Genomic DNA, 24,878 nt, shown 5'->3' on the forward strand with positions numbered 1-24,878 from the left:
AGTTAATGCTGGTTCTGATAGAAAGGTGTCAGAACACACAGTGCATTTGCGTTTTGTTGGGTATGGGGCTGCGTAGCCGCAGACCGGTCAGGGTGCCCATGCTGACCCGTGTCCACCGCCAAAAGTGCCTACAATGGGCACGTGAGCATCAGAACTGGACCACAGAGCAATGGAAGAAGGTGGCCCGGTCTGATGAATCACGTTTTCTTTTACATCATGTGGATGGCGACGAGTTCGAGGTGTTGACTCAGCCTCCAAATTCTCCAGATCTCAATCCAATGGAGCATCTGTGGGATGTGCTGGACAAACAAGTCCGATCCACGGAGGCCCCACCTCACAATTTACGGGACTTAAAGGATCTGCTACTGATGGCTTGGTGCCAGATACCACAGCAGACCTTCAGAGGTCTAGTGGAGTCAATGCCTCGACGGGTCAGGGCTGTCTACTCAATATCAGGCAGGTGGTCACAATGTTATGGCTGATCGGTGTTTGTCTAGACCCCCAACGTATGAGAAGAGACATCCTCTCTTTTTCTCCCGCTGCATCTATCAGAAAACGTGGAAGAATGAACGAGTCAGACTTGCTGCTGGATATGACGTCCTATGGGGTCCAAGTGACATCGAACCACATCAAGCAAACACAAGGCTTTCATCCAGGAGAGCACTGTTCGTGTCCCGTGTGTTAAGGTTTCACTTTCACTTTACAATCAGCTGCTCGTTCGCGTCCCGTGTTCCCGGTCAGTTTCATTTTCACTTTACGAACATAGTCGTTTTAAGTCCAACCGTGTTGTTTTTTCCTAAACCTGAGTGGTTTTGTTGCCTAAACCTAGAGTGATGCCAAGGGGGCGTGACAAAGCAGCCGTATGTGACGAGTTGGGATGAGAATGATCTTAATGTCCTCCATCTCTTCCTTTCTCTTTGGACAGTCTGCTTGCCATGCTTCATGACTCCCCCCCCTTTTTTTTCTCCCTGATTTCTTCCCAGTTGCTTCTTTCAAACTCATCTACCTCCATCTGTATCCCATGATGCATTGGGTCGAGTCTGTCGACAAATCAGAGGCTGTGTTGCTGACTTTGCAAGAGAAGCGGTGCAGCCAGGGAATCTTCAATGAGAAGAAAGCCATGCTGTCTTTCACCACTGGTTCTCATGAGTCCATGTCCAAATGGACTGCAAATGGCATTAATATATTTATTTTTTTCAGTTTGTAGAGCTTGGTGCCGCTGACACTGCAATACTGGAGAGGATGAGGCCATTATTTTATTTTGTCCAAGTGTGGTCAGGTTCAGGGCACTCGTTTTTATCTTGTGTGAAGGGAAGGCGTGACCTGATGCAGTGCAGCTGTCCACACTTCCTGAAAGATGAATCTATGAGTTTGAAACTTTATTGTGGATCTGTTTTCTTTTTAATGCTGTTGTGTTTCCTGAAATGTAGTTTTCTCTTTGGCAGTGCCATTGTGTTGCTTATAATAGTTATACACAAACTGTCAGTGGTAGATCTTGGTGAACAAAATATCAACAGAAGTGATGGGTACCTCAAGAAAATCAGTGTAGACAATTAAAAGCAAATAGTTTAAGGAATACTAATTTTGACAGTAATGTGACCTGGTTCGTGGCACATTTGTAAAGTGAGCTCCAAACAGGATTCGATTTACAGCACTTCAACATAAACACCATCATGATGGTGCAGGACGTGCCAAATCAGCACAATGACTGCATCCAAAATATGACATGAGACAACATTCATCATTTAATATCACATTTAATGTATATTATAGTCCATGATAGTCAGCTATACAATAACAATATAAAGGAGGATACATTTGATATATAATGTGAATTTCATTTTTTTAAATCTGAATTATTACTAATCTGTCTTCAGTTTTACATTTCACTTCTAAAAATAAAACATCTTTATGAAAAACAACAGTCGTAATCCAACGCTAGGGACATAGACCTTTAGTCCAAAAAATCACTATGAGATTTGGTCCCTCCAAAGTGGCACGACAGCCAAATTTTGGGGGGTCAGGCTCATGGACTAAAACAACTTCCCGTTTTTCACCTCCCATCAGAATAAGTGAGCAGGAACCGGCTGGGCGGCCGTGTGACGTGAATAAATAAAATAATGAGACAGGTGTTCCGCGGCTGTCACGGTAACTGAATCGCTTTGTGCCGTTGTGCTTCTGTGATTACTGAGCCTCGTCTTCGCTGTCTGAATTTCGTGGCTCTTGCTCTGGCTGGAACGAAGGATTGTGGGCCAGTTTGTGTAGATCCTCTGGAGGAATCTCGCTCATCTTCCCGTCCATACCGAGCTGCATGGGCTGGATCAAATTGGTCCTGCGGGTAGAAAAGGGTTCGAATGTAATTAATGTGTGCATGTGTGAGTACAGACTGAGACCCTGTTCAGACCTGGTATTAAGATGCGTCCTCAGTGATCCGATCACAAGTGGACAGCTTTAACTATGTCTGTTCACAACCGGCGTTAGAATGTGTCTCCACGTGTATCTTGAGTGGCCACTTGTGATCCGATCTCACTTCCCCGCTCAAATAAACACGCAGTAAACACACGGCTAATACAGCAGAGAGCGGGAGTGCAAAGCAGCAGAACAAAAACGCCGACACGTCTCCGACAGTATGATAATAATGCACTTCCTGTTCACAGTCTGATATTCTGTATACTATGTAGCCTATAAACAAGATATATTTTAATAAAATACAGATGTACCGACAGGATACAGTAGAGCACAGAAGCCGTTTCCATGCTGCAAATCAGATGAGTAGGCGGTCCTTAATGTGGTCCAGGACACATTCGCGTACACACTGCTAAAAGAATGTGGTCATATGTGGCCCAGACCACCTCTGAATGTGGTCTGAGTGATCAGATCTCAATGCGTCTTGAGTGCGTTCACACCTACTACTACTTAGAGCTGTCCACTTGTGATCGGATCACTGAGGATGCAAGTTAATACCAGGTCTGAAGAGGGCCTGAGTCTGCAGCACTGAGGATCAAAATGTGTGTGTGTGTGTGTGCGTGTCCTGCTTTTATTGACCTTGACAGTCTATCGAACATGCGAACCAGCTTCATGGCTTCTATTTCTTTCTGCTCCTCTGTCATTCCCTCCATGGGGTTGGGCTGCTCCTCCTCTACAGCTCCTGTTACTGGGTTTATTCTGGAGAAGAAAAAGAGAGAGAGAGAGAGAGAGAGAGAGAGAAAAAGAACAGAAAACAGAAACAATCTTTTAAACGAAGCGGCAGATGTGCATAATTATTGGCTACTTTAATTCATATTAACATTGATCAAACGTACCAGAACAATCTACTTTCAAGGATACTGGAGGGGCAACGACTTGTGGCGCAGAGGGAGCCCAGCCTGAGCTCTGGATTTACATTCTAACCCATGCACACCCTACACATACATACATATGATGCTTTGGTTGGTGACGACAAGAATACAATTTCAGATACGAATGGCATAAATGAGTTTCAGGATGGCTGTGCTCATCCTTGAGACAAGGTCAGTCTAATCAGGATGCCTCCTGGACGCCTCCCTGTGGAGGTATATTCGGGCATGTTCAATTAGGGGGGAACCCTGGAGCAGTCCAGAACGCTGGAGGGGTTATATATCCCATCTGGTCTGGGAATAGCATACTAAACCATATTAAACCGCTGGTCAGGGGGGAGAGACAGGTTACAAAAACATTACCAGAGGGAGACTTTTTGGATCCATCGACTGGATGCTTTAAAGTATCCTGGTCTTAATGAGGATATAGATTTTACATGTTTTCTGTGCGTAATAATAAATATTTAAAATATTATTTATATTTTTTCTTTTTCTGTATAGGCTCCCATGTTTGCTTTACAGCCTCTGTTGTAAAGTAGGAGTTGTTTCATGAATGAAGGACATGAATTACATGTTTCTGTGTTATCTCCTTGATATTTTGCCCCAGCTGACATTGGGTGAAGGCGGGTTACACCCTGGACAGGTCGCCAGACTATCACAGGGCTGACACATAGAGACAGATAACCATTCACACTCACATTCACACACCTACGGGCAACCGGAGATCCCGGAGAAAACCCACGCTAACATGGGGAGAACATGCAAACTCCACACAGAAGGGCCCCAAGCCGGGTTTGAACCTGCCTACCTGTGAGGCAGCAGTGCTAACCACTGCACCACCGTGCAGCCCGCTCAGAACATAATGAACATAATGTATCTGTCAAGTTCATTAGTTAAAGCTACACTACACCATTTTTGGCAAAGGTGGATGAATGAAACACCAGATCAGACAGTGAGTGTAGGTGACACAGTGTTGTGGTTGTACTGACTGGGCCTTGGCCTCTCTGTACTCCTCTGTCTCGGACTCTTCATCTTCAGAGTAGATCCCAGAGTCTCTGCCCCCCCTAAGCAGTCCTCTGGCAGCCAGCAGACCGGCAGCATTACCGTATCCAGTGTACTTAATGAACCTTGAAACTGGATAGAGCATAGAATATATTGCTGTTAATATGGCAGTATTTAAAGCAGCAGTAGGTAGAATTGGAGCAAACGTGTTATTCTTATAAAACTGTCACTATATCCTGACAGTAGTGCATGAGACAGGTACATCTTGTAGTGTACCGTTTAGCTGTAAAATTAGAAAGTTTGTGACCCGGCAGCCATGTTGAGTTGTTGAGGAAATGCCAAGCACCACCCACCAGCCGGAGCAGACTTTCTCATTTTACAGCTAAACCGTGCACTACAAGATGTTTCTGAAAACATTTGAGGAGAGAAATAGACAGTACAGTAACAGGATATGGATTAATATTTGATCAGCGCTGCCTAGTTTGACCATTTGGTCGGAATTTGCCAGTGATTGACAGGTGCCTGCGTTGAATGAACAGCCAATAGGAACGCTCTCTCTCTCTGAAATGACCTGTGATTGGCCAAAGTTTCCCGTCACGGGCTAGATTTTTTAAAGCCTGAAAACAGAGCCGTGAGGAGGAGCAGAAGTTTCTAGTTTTCTCTCAGAATACTTGAATTACAAGATGCTGAAAGGTTATTATGGATTTTTTGCCCTATGATGCCAAAAATATTCTGCCTACTGCAGCTTTAAAACACACCAATACATCGATGCAATGTCAACAAAACCAATTCAGGCCTTTGGTTGGAGCCATAAACTTATCTTTACATCAACCATCATGATAGTTCAAGCCATACTAGCCATACTAGATTTATAGTAGAGACAGATGGGTTTTTTTCTATGAGCATCTTAAAAACTGCTCATTTGTTATAGAGAACCTCTAACATTTTGATCGCTCATCAGGGATTTTATTCCCATCTGAATGGGGTTTAAGTCATATTACATTTGTTCGTTTCACTACAGCAAGTTTTAAAAATAATAATGTGAATATAATTGATCAATCAAGATGGTTTATGTCACAGTGAGCGATGGGCTTAAAGTCAGTCATACAAAAATTGCCATGAAGTATTGAAAGAAATCAACAAACAGATATTTCCCTCACCACTTTCTTTGCAGAGAACAAAGAGGAATTCGGCAGCACAGTCCTTGACGTCAGTGTCAATGTGTGTCATAATACGGACTAGTTTGTTCCTCACAGCATCGCCCACCTCTGGCCGGTTCTTCACATCACGCAGTGGGGGCAGCACCTAAACACACACACACACACACACAGATACCCGAGCCGTCAAAACACGATACTCATATTTCATCTCTCCATCGTGGATTCTCTTCTCCTCAGCCCAATACTGACCTTTGACCTGAGGAACTTTCTGGTCTCTCGGTGGATTCGGGCACTCTCGGTCAGCAAGTTCAGCGATGGGAGAAGGGTCTCCCTCAGCTTATGTCCCTGGGAGACAAGAAAACTTCATTAAACATGAACAAATGATTTCATGATAAATACAACCAACCAGCTGGACGGCAATAGCAAACAAGTTAGTTTCATCAAAAACGTTAGCTGATAAAAGTCCTATAAAAACGACAAGCTAGTTAGTATCAAGGAGCCGAGGTCCAAAAATATTTAGGAACGTTACAGATAGTAAAGTTATTCTAAATATGATTATATGTTATGAATATGTTATTATACCCCCGACTACCATGTCACGGGGGTATAATAACAAGGATTTTCTAAAAGTTCCACATAGCAGGCTACCTGTACCTTTAAAGGTCCCATATTGTAAAAAGTGACATTTTCATGTCTTTTATATTATAAAGCAGGTTTACGTTCTATATAAATACTGTGAAAGTATTGAAACGCTTAATCCACAGAGAAATACATACAGCCCGTATTCAGAAACTGTGCTTTTGAAACAAGCCCTTCAGGATTTCTGTCCATTTGTGATGTCACAAATATACAATAGTTAGACTACTACATGGTTTTAAACGTAAACATTCTAAATGGGTCCCATTTTATTTCCTGTTGCAGTGTATGTGAATGACATCAGCTGACAGGAAGTAAACATGGACCCAAGTTGTTGCCTAGCAACGCAATTCTGTTCCACACCATTGAAATGTACTAAAACGGAGCGTTTCAGACAGAGGGTAAATACAGGTATATTCAAGCAGACGGTACGAGGAAAATAAAGTTTTTTTTAAACATTACAGCATGTAAACACAAAATACAAGTATGAACCTGAAAATGAGCACAATATGTCCCCTTTAAATACAACGTAAATGTAATTAGTACAGTTACTTTCCACCACTTTCTAATGCTCTGTATTGATTATTAGTGTAATAATAAAACAGTCAGCTGCGTTTGTAAAAATGAATTCAAAAGTACACCTATAAAAACTCTTTTTACATGTGGACGTTTCACAGAGTTGTAAATAGCAACTTGTAGCAACCAGATGCTACCCTATCATTTTGCTACTGTTAGAATCACATGGGCACCATTCATTGATCAGTTAACACACAACTCCACCTAGTGACAAAGAGTATGCTCAGTCAGGATAGAAAACGCAGCAGTTTGCCCGGCTGTGTTCATAATGAATGTCTTACCCGGTCAAGTGTTTTCTCCATGAATTCCAGCAGCATGTGGACGGCATCCATGTTGACCCCCATGTACTCAATGGAGCCTTGTTGCACTTTGGGCAACAACAGTACATCCAAACAGGACAGAGGGAGGTTGCCTAGCAGGTTAACAGTATGACTGAGAGAAAGATGGGGGGGATAGTGAAGGGGACAGCATCATGTAAGAGCGACGACTGTATGAATCAATGAAGAGAAAAACAAAGTGCTGTCCTACCTGTGGAACTCCTCGTTCCGCTCGTCTCCGTCCGCTTGGCTCATTAGACAGTGTCTCAGTATGGCTCCCAAATGTCTGTACTCTGCTGCCTCTTCCTTCACAGACAACAGACGTTACACACACTTATTGTCCACATGTTCTGAAAAGAACTGTAAATGTCTTGCATTGCAGAACCTATTTTCCAAAGGACAGCATAGACATTTCTGGCGTGTTCAGCACAAACTTGGACTTGACTGAACCGTCTCAAGAAACAGAAGCAGCAGGAACTTTGTTATTCCCCTGACGTTTTCATCTAATGCCACCACAAGGTTGACAACAACAACAACTATTGGACAGATTGCCATGATATTGGTGAAAACTATTCAATTCATCTCCAGAGGATGACTTCTACTGACTTTAGGGATCCCATTCATAACTTTGTAAAACAAATTGTAATAAATAAATACATAGATAACGTAAAATAAATTTAGTGAAGTGTTATTTAGTATTACATGAATAACTCGTACACCAACAACTTGGCAAAAGAATCTTCAAAATTAAGAGGAATTACTATTCAAGTATTAACCTTTTCAATGCACCAAAAAAATTGGTCAAATCTTAAACAAGAATTCAAATTCTATTATGTAATATATATAGTATATAAACATAGAACTGAATTTAATCAGATCGGCCCCATTGTCACCGATATCTGATGCAGCTATTTGAGTCAGTATCGGTCCGATATCTGATCCAGTATTGGTATCGGTGCATCCCTACACATTTTTGCAATTGGAGAATTTAAGAATCACTTTAGGCCTATAACAATAATTAATGAAAGTTAAAATGTTAAAAAATAACTATTATTCATTTCTATATAATTCCTTTGTCAAAGCCTCAGGGAGCCACTGGAGAGGGGCTAAAGAGCCTCAGGTTGCAGACCTCTGATCTAGTGCCATCATCAGCTTTGGTTTATGTCCAAATACCCGCAAAACCGATGACAATCAACTCAGCCTCAGCTATAGCTTTTTCTTTAGATCTAAGTAGCATGTAATTAACTGTTACTACACTAGAATGCTTAACTCAGGTGGTGAACTTGGTCAGCGTTAGTATTTAGCTCAAAGTGCTGTACAGCTGAGGTAAGGCTGTAGACCCTTAGGTGCAACACACACCGGCCACATCCCGTAAATCATGATGTCTGTAAATCACATGCGGTGTGTGTTATACAGACAGAAGGTACAGTAGCCTGAATGTACCAACACCGGGGTCCAACGGGACATAACTGCTGCTTTTCTGGGGAGTCGATGCTGAAATAAGACAGTGGTGTATCCTGAAGAGCTGATACACAAAGTACACAATGGAAATGAGTAATTCTGTTTAACATACAATTACTGGATTTTGGATGAAATATTATATTCAATGACTTTTGACAACAGAATTCAAAATTATTACTATAATTACTGATTACAACATGGCTAAACTATACTACGGTACTCAGTACCTCGTCGACCTTGCGCCTGGCCGTGTTGAACGTGACATTGAACAGTATTTTCAGTATTTCCATGGCTAGTTCTGTCTTCTCCCGGCTCAGTGGGGGCAGTTGTTCGGGTGGGACGTCCTCGAACCCTGCCCTGGCTGTCTCCAGTGTATCTGGCCAACACAGACCCAGAGCAGCATCCAACTGGTTGCCTAGAGAATATACACAGAACAGGAAGTTATCAACTTGTGCTTCTTGTTAAATGCTCACCTACTTATGTCCGCCCTAACGTTGTTCTATTACTATATCTATAGGTCCGCCCTAACGTTGTTCTATTACTATATCTATAGGTCCGCCCTAACGTTGTTCTATTACTATATCTATAGGTCCGCCCTAACGTTGTTCTATTATTATATCTATAGGTCCGCCCTAACGTTGTTCTATTATTATATCTATAGGTCCGCCCTAACGTTGTTCTATTACTATATCTATAGGTCCGCCCTAACGTTGTTCTATTATTATATCTATAGGTCCGCCCTAACGTTGTTCTATTACTATATCTATAGGTCCGCCCTAACGTTGTTCTATTACTATATCTATAGGTCCGCCCTAACGTTGTTCTATTATTATATCTATAGGTCCGCCCTAACGTTGTTCTATTACTATATCTATAGGTCCGCCCTAACGTTGTTCTATTATTATATCTATAGGTCCGCCCTAACGTTGTTCTATTACTATATCTATAGGTCCGCCCTAACGTTGTTCTATTATTATATCTATAGGTCCGCCCTAACGTTGTTCTATTACTATATCTATAGCTCCGCCCTAACGTTGTTCTATTATTATATCTATAGGTCCGCCCTAACGTTGTTCTATTACTATATCTATAGGTCCGCCCTAACGTTGTTCTATTACTATATCTATAGGTCCGCCCTAACGTTGTTCTATTATTATATCTATAGGTCCGCCCTAACGTTGTTCTATTACTATATCTATAGGTCCGCCCTAACGTTGTTCTATTATTATATCTATAGGTCCGCCCTAACGTTGTTCTATTATTATATCTATAGGTCCGCCCTAACGTTGTTCTATTACTATATCTATAGGTCCGCCCTAACGTTGTTCTATTACTATATCTATAGGTCCGCCCTAACGTTGTTCTATTACTATATCTATAGGTCCGCCCTAACGTTGTCAGTTGTTCTATGCTACTAAAGAAATCTAATCTAATTGAGTAAATGTTCTTCTGTTGGCCTAATATTCAAGTACTGAAGAGCACATTTACTTGGCCTTGTTGGGGATCCTTGATGTGCAGCTAGAGCAGCCCAGGTTATTATGGCATGTATTCAAATGTAGCACATTCGTCAGCTAAACATTCCTTCTATGAACTCTCCTCCAGCATGGTACAATAAAGATTAAGATTAGTAACGCTGTATACGCCAAATTCCTACCCTACCTACTGTATATAGGCCTATGTCACGTAACTTCAAATAGTAATCCTCGTCATCCTCAATATTTGTTGTGTTATGGTTTCAGAATAATTAGAGAACAGGTTGGAGGCTCTACAGGGTGATTTCTCCTTGGCAACTATCATGTTTCTCCCTAGTGGTGTACAGATTTTTAGGCATTCTTTTATCTGAAATGGCTCGAAAAATTTGTGCATATAGCTGCCGTAAATGGGGGGAAAAAATCTCCCCGGGGGAGCATGCCCCTGGCCTGGACCCACCGAGGTTTGGGTTGAGCCCCAAACATTTGAAACGTCTGGCCCCGTCCCTGATTGGTGACTTGGAAAGGTGAGTTGCCTCTTAGCATTGGTTACCCTGGAGACTAGTAAACTTGAAACTGGTTACACTGGTTACACAGGAAAACAGTTACCTAGCAGACTGATGCCGTGAAGCTCCTGAGCCAGCTGTGCCCTGACGTCCACTTTCAGGGCAGTCAGCAGGAAGGTGATACGCAGGTCAAAGAAACGCACCTGGACAGAGAGCAGGCGCACAGAGACGTATTCACTCTCTTATCTGCTGATTCCTCTTCAGAGTACGGCTGGATATCCAACCTCAATACTTATTTGGTACGAATGTGTTGTATCAACTGTAAAGCAGAGGTGTGGACTCGGTGCAGGGATGACGTGTTTTTGTTGGCCAGCCAGGAAGTTAGAATCGTGCCTGTTCCCTCGACAGAAAGCCGGGGATTGTTCCATTGGGTTTGGATTATTGCAGAAAATAAGATCTGTGGCAAACACACGTTTATGATCTTTATACGTTTTGTTCCATGAAATAATCTCCACCAATGAACACCACTGTTATGATTTTTGAAAAGTTAATGTTAAAAGGCAAACGAGTCGGCGTGATGACGTTTAGTAGTCTCATCTATCCACTTTTTAGCAACCGCCTTTTTAAGACACATAACAGCTTCAAAATTCACAAGCGGGATATTTACTGACGTATTTTATATTGTAGAACAAAACGAAAATAAAATCTCTTCAGTTTGTGTTAACCACAGACCTTATTTCAGACATCTAACTAAAACCCCATTGACTTCCATGACGAGGGAACAGAAAGTGTTAAAATGCAAACTCATTTCCAAGTTTAAGGACTCATTCCTGCACCAATTTATTTGATGACTTTAGATTCGACAAAATAAAAAACGAATTGCAACTAGACTTGGACTTTAACACCATTGACGCGTGACTTCACTTGAACTTGATCCTTTTGACTTGAAAATACTTGATACCGTCCTCCGAGCCCAAAGATTCAAAAAGTATGTTGTTTAAAAAGTGTGTGCACAAAAGCGACCAACTGCCCGGTACTGGAGGGAACTCCAACAGCGTCAGAGATGTTGGCTTTATTTACTCTTTCAGAGATCCTTTATTGATTCACTTGTGTGTGGGGAGGGGGGGGGGAGGATTCACTGAAATGAACAAACTGAATTTCTATCTTTTGGTGTTTATTGCTGAACCCCCAAAAAGTGGTGTTTTTTTGTTGAACCCTGGACTCTTTATTTTTGGTGTTTATTGGGACTTGCATTTGATTATCTTACACTTAACTCCCCAGATCCACTTTGTTTGAACCAATCCAACAGCATCCAATCAAATTGAAGGAGAAAACCATGAAGAACTAACGTTACATTATTGATCCGCCAGTTACTTTGTTGTTAAAATGGCACTACAATTGGTGAAGGGCACATTATGACTTGTTTAGGACTTGAAACTCAAATTTTAGGACTTGGGACTTGAGTGCAAAGACATGAGACCTGCTTGTGATTTGCAAAACAATGAATTGGTCCCACCTCTGCCGTAAAGTACTCAGTACAGTCACATATTTGTCTTTTTTAAGCAAAAGCTTGTTCAGCAGCATTAAACATGAATGTGTGTGGGAGGTGTAGTTGATTTTGTCATTAAGACACCCACATGAAATCATCCATCTACCTGACGTTCATACCTCATGGATCCAGGTGGGATCATGACACTGCTTCAGCCTCTCTGCCACGCCCTTTATCAGCTGTAGATCTGCTGCTACCGCCTGCCATCCATCCATTCAAAAGATGCATTTTTATAAATTAGCACAAACCAAATACATTTTATAATCTGAGGAATTCATATGAATGTAGGTGTGACGAGGCACACGGCGGACAGCTGACTGACCTGTCCTGTCTCGTTGTGCAGCAGGATGTTACTGATGGACTTGAGAGCCTCGACGATCACTTCCTGGTCAGAGTTCTCTGAAGGAGGGGAGGCCTCCTTCTCCACCTCGCTGGATAATTCTGCTGCCTCTTCCCTCTCTCCTCCCTCACCCTCCACTATGAAGAGAAAAGAATGGCAAAGTCAAGTAGCACATTCAACCTTTATTTAGACCGCTTTTAGGATAATGATTAACTGAGCTGCTTCAATCTTCAATTTCTTTGATCTCTTGACATTTTTGTTTAGTAATTCCAGAGCAAGTCTGTGCTGCGCTGTCATGCACATGACTGATGCCTTTGATCTTGTCTTGTGTAACACATGAACCACAAGAATTGTGAGCAACACACACAGATAAATGTGATATGGATGAACTTTAGCCCTGTTTACATCTAATATGTGGCTTTCAAATACCCCCAAGTGTTCGCATAGTGAGATTCCCTCCAAACTATATGGCAACATTCAACATTTACCACACTCCTATCTGTAATTACATTTTAGATATCCATAATACCATTTCAAAATTGTATTCTCACTAGTCTATTATTACTTATTTACAATAACATTTTTACTAGTAAAAAGTGTATTCCAAGATATCTACAACTTTGATTGTACTAGGCCAGGGGTCTGCAACCTGCGGCTCTGGAGCCACATGCGGCTCTTTAGCCCTTTTCCAGTGACTCCCTGGGGAGTTTTAAAAATGGAAATGAATAACTGTTTTTTGTTTACATTTTCATTTTTATTTATCATTGTTGTAGGTCTATAGTACGACGGAGTATTAGGGCCACATTGAGGGGAAAAAAATTAATCTAAGATTTCTAGAATAAAGTCGTAATATTATGAGAATAAAGTCATAACTTAACGAGAAAAAAACGTTGTAATATTAAAAAAATAAAGTCATAAATTTAGGAGAAAAAAGTCGTAGTGTTATGAGAATAAAGTCATAATATTATTAAGTAGTAATTTTACGTGTTATTTTCTTTGTTTCTCGTAAAGTTATGACTTTATTCTCGTAATATTACGACTTTTTTTCTCGTAATATTATGACTTTATTCTGGAAATCTCAGATTTCTTTTTCCCTCAATGTGGCCCTAATACTTCGTAGTACATTTGCACTTTGGCCTTCACTGCATTAGACTTATATACTATATACTTAGACTATAAGCTGTTACCTTTATCACAATGCTCAAATGTTTTGCAGCTCCAGATAGATTTTTTTTTGTGCCTAAAATGGCTCTTTTGATAGTAAAGGTTGCTGACCCCTGTACTAGTCATAACTAAATTTATGAAATCTTTAAATCCTTAAAAAGTTAAAGTGTCCGTTTTAACATTTACTATTTAGACAGGATATATATTGTAGATATCTGCAATTGAATTATTCCTCGTCAAAATTAAAATTTCAGATATCCACAGTGACATATTTCCTATCCACAACTGTTATTTCAGTTATCCACAACATCATTCTTCCTAGGAAAAATAACGCCACTTTTTCCATTCAGGTCTGTTGGGTTTTCAATCTCAGATATCCACAATTGCATTTTTGATATACAGAATAAACATTCTGGATATCTGCAATAAAATCCTTACTAGGAACAACTCCCATTTCAGATATCTACAATCCAGTTGTTACTAGTCATAGCTGAAGTGAGTCATTTTGGCATATCATTTTATCTTTTAGAAATCCAGAACAGATATTCATAATAAATTTGTCGACATCTGCAATTACATTGTTTTAGGTCACAATTCTAATTGTAGTTATCTGAAATTGCATTTTTACTAGTCATAATGCCAAATGTGCATATCCGTAATGACATTTTTTACTAGTCACAATGTATGGATATTCAAAATGACAATCTAAAACGATGGAGAAACCTGGGAGAGTTGGCAGGGCTTACCTTGGCCCTCCACCAGCTGGTTGTGGTCAGGTGCACCAGTACCGGCCACGACGGCAATGCCAGCGTAGCGGGCAAGAGTGGACATGGCAGAGCGGCTGATGAAGGAATCCAAGCAGTGTTTGTCTCTGGTCAGGATTCGAACTGTTTCTAGACAGGCCAGCTGACAGGAAGGCTGCAACTCCCTATTCAGGAAACCGACCACCAACGCCCCCAGAAGCTGCATCGCACAACCAAAGAAAAAATCTTATAAGTAACTATAAATAACCAGATTTGGAAGTTGAATCACTACTAAATACTTATTCAGTAGTTATGTTCATTCCCCTCTTTGAAATGTTCAATTGTCAGTTTATATATACAGTAAGTATATCACTGACAGGTGAAGTGAATAACATTGATTATCTCGTTACCATGGCACCTGGCAGTGGGGGGGATATATTAGACAGCAAGTGAACATTTTGAACTTTGTGTTGGAAGCAAAAAAAATGGTCCAGCGTAAGGATGTGAGTGACTCTGACAAGGACCACTTTGTGCTGGCTAGACGACTGGGTCAGAGCATCTCCAGAGCTGCAGCTCTTGTGGGATGTTCCCGGTCTGCAGTGGTCAGGACCTACCAAAAGTGGTCTAAGGAAGGAAAACCGGTGAACCGGCAACAGGGTCAGACCTGAGGCTCATTGATGCACATGAGGAGCGAAGGCTGGACTGTGTTGTCTGATCCAGTAGAAGAGCTACTGGAGCTCAAACTGCTGAAAAAGTGAATGCTGGTTCCGACAGAAAGGTGTCAGAACACACAGTGAGGAGCAGTTTGTTGCGGGGCGGAACCGGAGGGAGGGCACTATGCTTCCTTTAAAACTGACAATTAATTGAAAATTTCAAAGACGGGAATGAAGACCACATGAATTCAGAAATATGTTTTTTCTCCTTAGTACCATAAATTCATTGTTATATAAATGTAAACATTAAGTTTTCTGTAGGGATTCATTATCACAAGATTCAAATCCATATATATATATCACTTCATTTAATAATGCAAATACAAGGTTGATTATATGTAGCATTCAACTACACGATAATGAATGACTAATTAACCAGGTCACAGCTTATAGATTGCTCAATAGATTTAAAGGCTACTTTCAATAGTAAATCCACTGCACAATATTGCCACTATACTGCAAAATCTATGAGAAAGGGAACAGCAGTTCCATACATTTGCATCATTACATAAACTGACAACTCCCATCAATGTTCATATTCACTCTACAAAAGTACATTATATCTTTATAACATCCTAATTCTCCTCTGATTCAGAGTCCTCCTCCACAGCAGGAGTATAGTGCACTCACTGTTGGTGCATCTGGCTTACAGGTTCATTGCAACAATATAAACAAAGCTGGATTTAAAGCTTCAGTAGGCAACACGTATCATCGTGGCATCATCTGGGCATAAATTTCATAAAAAAAACTTTCAGCATATTGTAATTCAAGTGTTCTGAGAGATAAGTAACTTCTGCACCTCCTCATGGCTCTGTTTTCAGACTTTAGAAAATCTAGCCCTGGACGGGGGACTTTGACCAATCACAGGTCATTTCAGAGAGAGAGCGTTTCTATTGAGCGCTCCTATTGGCTGTGCTCCGGCTGATGGGCGGTGCTTCGTATTCCCTCGAGAGGTCTCAACATGGCTGCCGGGTCACGTGATTTTTTTCAGATTACCTGTCTCATGTACTACCGTCAGGATATAGTGAACATTTTATAAAGTTTTTTGAATCATATTTGCTCCATTTCTACCCTCTGCAGCTTTCAGCCGCTGCCTGTCTCACTATTCTTTCACATATATAAAAGATTTAACACGGTGAAGATGCTCTTTGAGAGGAGAAGGTGAGGTTTCACCAAGAACTTTCCTATTTTTGTAAATGCAGTAGTGACCCTGACAGTCAAGGGGACGATGAAAACATTTCCAAAGTCACTGATGTCTTCTGGCTGATGTAGTGACCAGATGCTGCCAGCTAAAACTGGTACTGATAAATACGCCTGCTGAGCTGTCTTGCATAATAACTTCCTACAGACTGTGTGCAGGTGTGTGCTCAGTGTGTGCACATGTCTTTTGAATAATGGAGACACATAAGCTGAACTTAACCTCCCGTGAACTATCTTACCTTTCTTTTTTTGCTTCTAGACTCAACCACAAACTTACTCTAGGACTTTATGTGTTGAGATGGAGGTATGGCTACATGACTGTTACCACCACACCTTCTATTCATTCCCCCCCCCCCCCCCCCCCCCGTCTTTCTATCTCTCCCCATTTGTCTCTTATTTCACCACAACTATCAGGGGAGTTGGATGAGTTTGTTCCGCCCTGATTCTCTTCTCCGTCAGTCCCTGAGGTCTGACTCCTCCATCTCCTCCTCCTATACAGCTCCACTGAGTTGCTGGTTATAGCATTAGAAGACCAACATAGAACACATTTGTTACTTTAATTTGGCACTTACTTACTAATGTATTTAATGTAATATAATTAATATATTGACACTGTAGTCATATTTATTCTCTACTACTCATTCTTCAAGATGAATTGTATTTTATAATTGTATGGATTTTGAATAGAACATTTCACCCTCTCCTCCCAACAGGAGGTGGATCAACCAGTCAGGGACTATGTTTACATGCACACTAATATTCCACTATTATTCTGAATATGACCAATTTGATAAGGGTAATGCAAACAGCATATTCCATTTGGATATTCTGAATCACGCCTTATTCCGGATGGAGCATTTTCTGATTAAGACATGTGGGATGTGCTGATATTATCTGGGTTTTAGGAGCATTCTTTGGACATGTATACAGCGTATTCGGAATATGCATCTCAATTGGTTTATTTGCGACACACGGCCTCTTCCCTGTTTATGGCCAGCTCTGTGCATTGTGTACTGCACGTACGCCAGCGAGGGGTTTGTAAAATGCACAGTCACTCTGACCCATCGCGTGCCCTGTCTTATCAGTAGCTTCAGTGAATGACTCATTGAGCTGAATAAAACAAATCAAAATCTTTGTCCTAAACTGACAAAGGTTGATTGGGGTTGTCAGTTCTCACCTGAATAGGTAAAGATAGATTTTGAACCTTCAACCTGTCCTTTTTGACAATGCCAGTGCCGTCTAACTTAACCTATTTATTAAATAGTTGTGGAGGTGGCATGGTTGGCATTCAGCTGCAGTAGAGAGAGAGAGACATGTTATGAACTCTGCAATTCCTGGAGTAGCAGTTCAAGACCAGCTGCGCCCTCACTGATGTCTTAAACTGGCAGTAGGCAGGATATTTTTTGGCATCAGTGGTCAAAAATTCCACAATAACCTTTCAGCATATTGTAATTCAAGTATTCTGAGAGAAAACTAGACTTCTTCTCCTCAAGGCTCTGTTTTCAGGCTTTAAAAAATCTAGCCCGTGACGGGAGACTTTGACCAATCACAGGTCATTTCATTGTGAGAGCGTTCCTATTGGCTGTGCTCCGGTCATGTGACCGGAACTTTGCGTTCCTTAACCAGATTACACAATGGCGGCAGCGTTACAAACTCTCTCATTTCACTATTAAACCGTGCACTACAAGATGATTCTGAAAACATTTGAGGAGAGAAATAGACATTAACGTAACAGAATATTAATTCATATTTGATCAGCGCTGCCCAGTTTGACCGCTCTCATAGATGGCAGCTGGACAACGGACCTTAGATCAGCTCTTACTGCTTGTTTTCCTCCGGTCAGGGAAATTTTGCAGATGTCGTTAGGAGTACCGGAGGACACCGGAGGACACAGAGGAACATGATTTTTTTCAGGTTACCTGTTTCATGTACTACTGTCAGAATATAGTGACCGTTTTATAAAAATAACTTTTTTTAATCATATTTGCTCCAATCTCGCCTACTTCAGCTTCAATGTCCGATAGGGATTCATTGTATGTTGCGGGGAATTAGTTCTTTACTTGTTTTAAATAAATTGTGGGCTCTGTTTTTCGAAGGAAGAAGCATAACACAATGCTCGTCGCTTATTCATACCTATAACTTCCCTTCCTAAAGCACCGGGCTTGCACACATAGTGAGAGACCGATAATAGAGGAAAATATTTTTTCGGAACCTTCAAGAGAAACTTATCGTAACTAAACCGATTTCTTTCCCCATTGACTAACAGGGCAGGAGTCAGTGTTTAGATGAGAATGTCAGGAATACCTCTCTCTCCTGCTCGTCTTCCTTGCAGAATGTAAAGCAGTGGTCCATCTGAAGGAAGGAAAAACAGAAGGCACAAATAAAGGTGTGAGGTGAAGAAGAAGAAGAAGAGTAAAACAAAGGCGACAACAAGGAAGAAGACAGTACGGATGGGGAGGAGAGAGAAAGGCAGGAGAAGAAAGAGAAAACATCATACAGTAAATCTTGAAGGTGTGACAACAAAGAAAGAGAGTATAGCCAAAGAAGATAGCATGTTTGTTACAACCAGAAAAGCGACAACATTTATCAGGAGGCAGCATGATGTTGTAGCGCTGCAAAACCTCTAACGGAGGAGGTCTGGGTGGATGGATGGATCTCCTACAATGATAGTCAACGTTTGTTTTAACCATGTTTTCCAGACAGTGCAACACAACTTTCCACTGGAATATTTACGTGAGAATACTGAACATTTAAAACTGAAACTGGAACGTTCAAGGGTGTTTTCACACCTGTAGTTCATTTGCTCTGGTCTGAATCAGGGACCAAATTGTTACAGTGTTGCATGTCGCCTCGAGTTTGTTTTGTGTTCACACTGCAACATTTACAAGCAAAAGAAACTGCTCTGTAAATGGTCAGAATATCCATGCGGGAAAACTCCCGGAAGTAAACAAAGAAGAGCAGACTTCCAGAACGCAACACTCTCCCATTTCACAATGGAGGGACAACTACGCGGCTTGATCTGGGCCTTTTTACCTCGTAGCTATTTTTCACTCAAGGCAAACGGTACAGTTTGAAAATGAGGCGCGGCTGCGACTGGAAAACAATGTATTGATGCACTGGAGTCATAGAAGGAGCATATCAAGACGTACGGAGGACGGAGGAAGAGGCGTGCATTAACCATTAACAAAAATATTTCCGAAGATCCATCAGGTATGCCCGTGGTCTTCAACACAGCCTGACGTTACAACTGTTTAGTACTGATGTGAATAGCGAGGGCAAGCGTAGGCTCTTTTGTAGTAATGTTGTCTGGTGTCTGGTGTTGAGGCGCAACGCTTTCTCCAGTTGGGCCGGATCGAGGTCGGATCCTGTACTCACCACAAATGAACCATACCGAAGCGTACCGCAGCTCGTTTGGAACCAAACCGAGACCACCCCTTCAAGGATGACTCGGTTTGCTTGTTTTGGTGCGCACCCGAGTGCGATTGCTGTGTTCACACCTGCCCAAGCGAACCGCACCGAGGGGGTAAACACTCCAGGGTTTGATTCAATAGAACTAAAAAAGGCAGGTGTGAATACGCCCTAAAGGGCGGGTCCATCTGTGTTCTGTTCCGTGTTGTTCTTTCAACAGGAAACGCCCACTCAGCCATTGCAAAAAGCAGTGAGTATGTTTCCAAAGTAAGCTAATAAACAAGGTTATGAATAATGGGAACGCTAGCACTAGCTCAAAGTTAGCTGTGCTAAGTATAGAAATGACTGAAAGGGTTGGTTCGGATTGGTTCGCGTTCTGCAAGGTAAAATGACTGTTCTGTGAATAGACCAATCGGAAGGTCGGCGGTTCGATCCCCGGCTCCTCCGGTCACATGTCGATGTGTCCTTGAGCAAGATACTGAACCCCTAATTATCCCTGAAGGCTGAGCCATCGGTGTGTGAATGAACAGTTAGATTAGATCATGACGGGCAGGTTGGCTCCTTGCATGGCAGCCTCTGCCATCAGTGTATGAATGTGTGTGTGTGAATGTGTGAATGCTGACATGTAGTGTAAAGCACCTTGAGTGGTAGGAAGACTAGAAAAGTGCACTATAAATGCAAGTCCATTGACCATTTACGCGCCAGGGACCGTGGACACCTCTGAAGTTTGATTGGACATCAGAGCCGGGAGTTGGGATGTCCGGACAAGTACCTCACATCCGTTACGACAACAACCTTATTAATTCTAGGAACCGGAGTTCTTCCTCATCATCCAACTCTTCCATATTTTTTTTTCTGTATTAGGCCAAATTGATATAGAATTATTGAATCACGGTTATTTAATAAATCAAAGACCGCCTGACAAATGATTTGAAAACCGCAGGTCCAAATCAAAAAAAAATTACATGCTACGTGTAATCCACCGCAGTATGTACGCCTGGCAGGTGCCCGCACAGAATGCATAGGCACACAGCCGCAGGAGCATAAATCAGGCATGAGGAAGGTATATAACAGAGACCTTATACCAGAGTCTCCTGCAACACTAAGCTCCTCATCTCTTAATGGGTTTAGTAGAGTAGGATTTGACGGGGCTGTAGGAGAGTGTATTTCTGCATCAGAGAATCTAATCCAATTGCTCTCAAGATCAGCTCCGGCACAGCTAAGGAGGCTGAGAGAACCATGCAGCAGCGCTCACCTGGGGTTAGCAGACAGCATGTCGTGACACTCAGGTGGCATTTAGTCAAATGAAGATTGAGGGCTCTATTTTCGTGAACCCGGAAGTGCGGATCACAGTCAAGTGCTCCCTGCCCAAAAGCACTTTTAGTAATTTTGTGACCAGGCCCATTTGGGTGGGATCAGAAAGAATACATTATCATACATTATAGATGGGCGTGTTAGAGACTGTGACTGTCACATTCACACTCCTTTCATCCCCTTTAAAGACCGAATTCTCCCCATCATGATTCACTGACAGTTTGAGGAAAAGGAAGTCTCCGCCCGGTATCCGCTGACTACACTGGAACCCCAGAAATATACCCCCTTTCCCTCAGATGCTTATCCATTGTCTGATCGATAGCCGATGGGTTACGAGATATGGAACTACATTTCAAAAGTAGTGTAGTAAATAGTGTCACTTTTAAGGTTCATACCAGTGTATGATAGTCTGACAGTTGGTTTACAACCAACCAACCATCAATCTGCTCCAAATTTCTCATGCATGATAGAGAGTCCCGGCCTGAGGACATCCACATGAACATTTTGGCTTATAGTCATAGCGCCACCTACTGGCAACAGGAAGTCACAGTCACTGTACTTTGGCGAAGCAGGTAAACCAAATCACCCTCAAATTTTCGGCTACGGTTTTGAGTTTTCTTGCAACGCCGTTAGCATGGCGACGCATTATTTGCCATGAAACAAGTAGTTGTTTTTGAGGGGCTAGAGATGCGTGCAAATGAAAGAAACTTGGCACACTCATTAAAAGTGCTAAAATGTGTTATCTGATACGGTTCTTGTGCCACGGTGTGGCAAGTGTGGCAATTTCGACAGAGCAGCCGTCGCGGTACGTTTCACCTACATGTACGAAATTTGGCAGGCACATGAATAAGAATAGAATTAAATATAATTTTAAAAAGTTTCTTGGGGCCAAACTCTGAACCCAACAGGAAGTTGGCCAATTTTCCAAATTTGTGTGACGTTTTCGTGTATCCAGTGTCCAGTTCCAAATCTGTCCCAAACTTGACCTGCTTCATAACAGTCCAGGCCTGAGGACGTCCACATGCCAATATTGACTCATAGTCATAGCGCCACCTACTGGCAACAGGAAGTCAGCGTTATGTGACAAACATCATCCGATTAACATGAAATTTACATTGTGTGGTCTACACTTCATATAGAGCAACATAATGCATGTTTATTGTCCTGTTAGTGTCCTTGGACAAAATACGTAACCCCAAAATTGCTCCTCTCCCCTCTCTCATCACCTGTCTTTGTCTCCCCATCTCCCATCCTTTCCAATCACCTTTCTTTTTCACGCCATCTCCCATCCTTTCCAATCACCTTTCTTTTTCACGCCATCTCCCGTCCTTTCCCCTCTTTGATCACCTGTCTCTGTCTCTCCATCTCCCGTCCTTTCCGATCACCCTTCTTTGTCTCCCCATCTCCCATCGTCTCCCCTCTCTGATCACTTGTCTCTCCATCTCCCATTCTCTCCCCTCTCTGATCACATGTCTCTGTCTCCCGATCTCCCGTCCTTTCCGATCACCCTTCTTTGTCTCCCCATCTCCCATCGTCTCCCCTCTCTGATCACTTATCTCTCCATCTCCCATTCTCTCCCCTCTCTGATCACGTCTTTGTCTCCCCATCTCCCGTCCTCTCCCCTATCTGATCAGTTGTCTCTGTCTCTCTGTCTCCCATCCTCTTTCCTCTTTGATCACATGTCTCTGTCTCCCCATCTCCCATCCTCTCCCCTCTCTGATCACCCTTCCCTATCTCCCCATCTCCCGTCCTCTCACCTCTTTGATCACCTGTCTCTGTCTCTCCATCTCCCGTCCTTTCCCCTCTTTGATCACCTGTCTCTGTCTCTCTCTAAATGTATCATATCTGTGGTTTTAACAACTTTTTTTAATTTAATATATTTGGGCACTTCATGTGCCCAAACATGCATGTTTTAATGTCCTATTTAAAACTGGTTTAGAGTCTCTATGATAGGAAATAAAAAGAATCATTTCAACATTTCAGTTTCAGTTTATAATCTTCAGTATTCTCGTGTAAATAATTTATTTGAAATCCATGGGCACGTTGTGTCATATATGGCTGTGTCACAATATTTGCTAATTGTTAGATGCTTTTAATCAAATGTGATGCAATGAAGACCTTAAGCTTTCTAGGGATGCTAATAATAATAATCATGTAAATTGGAGAAATCTAAAGTGTGCCAACCAGCCCTGGTCTCCTCTAACAATGATGATGCGAGCATCACCATCTAAACTGAGAAGGTGTTTGCAGCTGACCTACAGCTATTCATGCTAAACAGGCACCATTCACAGAACATGAATGTGTATGATGAACTAGTTGTTTACCTCCTTGTTGTAGCTCTGCAGAGCCGTCAGAGCAGTGTCTTGCTCTCCCGTCTCCATTTGCTTTATGGTCGCACTTAAATCCATTTTCATCGCCATCGAGCAGCAGCTGCGTCCTCCGTTCCTCCACCGCTGTGTGTGTGCGCGTGTTTGTCACACTGATTGTATATTCACGCTATAGCTATAGTTTGTCACCACCCACAGATGACTGCATCAGGCATGATGTCTGAATCGGTCTGAATCCCTCCGAGCCGAGCCGAGCCGGTGTGAGAAGCGCGAGCAGCGATTAACGGACAGGATTTGTGTAAACCAATTGCTGCGTTCAGGTGTCGCAGGGAAAGACGGAAGAAACACATTTTCTGATTAACGTAGCCTATTTGCATATTGGTTGGAAATGTAGTTAATCTTACTTTTCGGAGGGTAGACTAATCTACTATTTACGAATTTTGATTTGATAATGATAATAATAATAATAATAATAATAATAATAATAATAATATTATTATTATGATTATATGAAAATCCTCCTTAGCCTGTATTTATTGATTTGATTATATATTATTTATTTTTATTTCTTTAATACTGTAATAATAATTCTTCTGTCTACATGTCATCGCCTCTTAACACAACATCAGTGGCTCTTCTACCACCAAAGGAACCTCCTCACTGTCTTTGTCTTTCCCTGAAGATTGTGAGAAAAAATGTGTCTTGCATCTCATTCACTTCATATTAGTATATTCCATATGTCATTAAATATAAGCCTTTTGTAGAAAACTATTTTCCTGATGCCAAATTTATAAAACTACCTCTGTCCTGGCAGATTTGTCCTTCTCATTCCCCAAATCCAAGCAATTACCTTCTAAAAGTTTGTGAATTCTTTTCACAGCAGACATTTAGACGTGTCACAGAAGGAAAAGCACAGGTGTAACAATATTAACATGAATTAAGCTGCTTCAGTTTCAGAGTCCTACGTATTGTGCACGCTGGTTCACTGCTGTCATGGTGTGACATGAACAGTAACCTCTTGTTTTTATAATATCACAAATATATCAAATGATAGTTAATACCTGACTATAAAAGGCCTCCAGGCCTAGTATGTGCACACTGTATCTGTAAAGGTCAAGTTCAAAGCCCCACCTCCTTCATTTCTTCTTCTGTGGTCCCCACTATTTCCTTTTGCCCGCTTCACCTCTTTGTATAAAAATTTGGTTTTGATCCGATACCAAGTAATACAGGGCCAGAATTGCTGATATCAATACCAATACTTTTTGTTATTAAAAGCAACTCGTACTTTCATGTAGGGGAGAGCAGTGTCATGATTTATGAGGTGAATGCATCATCAATAGGCTAAATCTGAAATAGCTCCAAATGATGCTCCTCCTCCGTCCAGCCATCATTGCATTTACAGTATGTGTCAGATTGAACTAGTCTGGGTGCATGATGCCACGTATGTTGCTTGAATGCACACAACACGAGAACAGCAGTGGAGAAGCAGAGTAGGCTACATGCACTGAGAAGTCACGACAACAAAATATTGTTTGCACATACAGTTCTACTCTTGGATGAAATACAAATGGTACAATGTAAAAGAGAGACACTGATCCCCTTTTTGGTATAGATCCTATTGACGCTAGAATATAGTAGTAGTAGTAGTATCCATATTT

At 41.7% G+C, this 24,878-nt stretch overlaps 1 protein-coding gene across 1 annotated transcript; it reads right to left on the reverse strand.

Annotated features, from left to right (window-relative positions):
• Positions 1-1,737: 1,737 nt before the first annotated feature.
• ric8a (RIC8 guanine nucleotide exchange factor A) lies at positions 1,738-23,538 on the reverse strand. Its single transcript, XM_037768505.1, has 14 exons — positions 23,218-23,538; positions 18,476-18,523; positions 14,262-14,478; positions 12,334-12,488; positions 12,131-12,211; positions 10,566-10,665; positions 8,715-8,902; positions 7,238-7,332; positions 6,991-7,141; positions 5,747-5,842; positions 5,498-5,642; positions 4,325-4,469; positions 3,046-3,165; positions 1,738-2,332 (listed from the first exon to the last, which is right to left on the reverse strand). Exons 1-14 carry the CDS (start codon positions 23,311-23,313, stop codon positions 2,185-2,187), a joined length of 1,785 nt encoding a protein of 594 aa, XP_037624433.1. The 5' UTR covers positions 23,314-23,538; the 3' UTR covers positions 1,738-2,184.
• Positions 23,539-24,878: the final 1,340 nt, after the last annotated feature.

The sequence above is a fragment of the Sebastes umbrosus genome, chromosome 4 (assembly GCF_015220745.1).
Source record: "Sebastes umbrosus isolate fSebUmb1 chromosome 4, fSebUmb1.pri, whole genome shotgun sequence".
Taxonomy (NCBI): Eukaryota; Metazoa; Chordata; class Actinopteri; order Perciformes; family Sebastidae; genus Sebastes; species Sebastes umbrosus.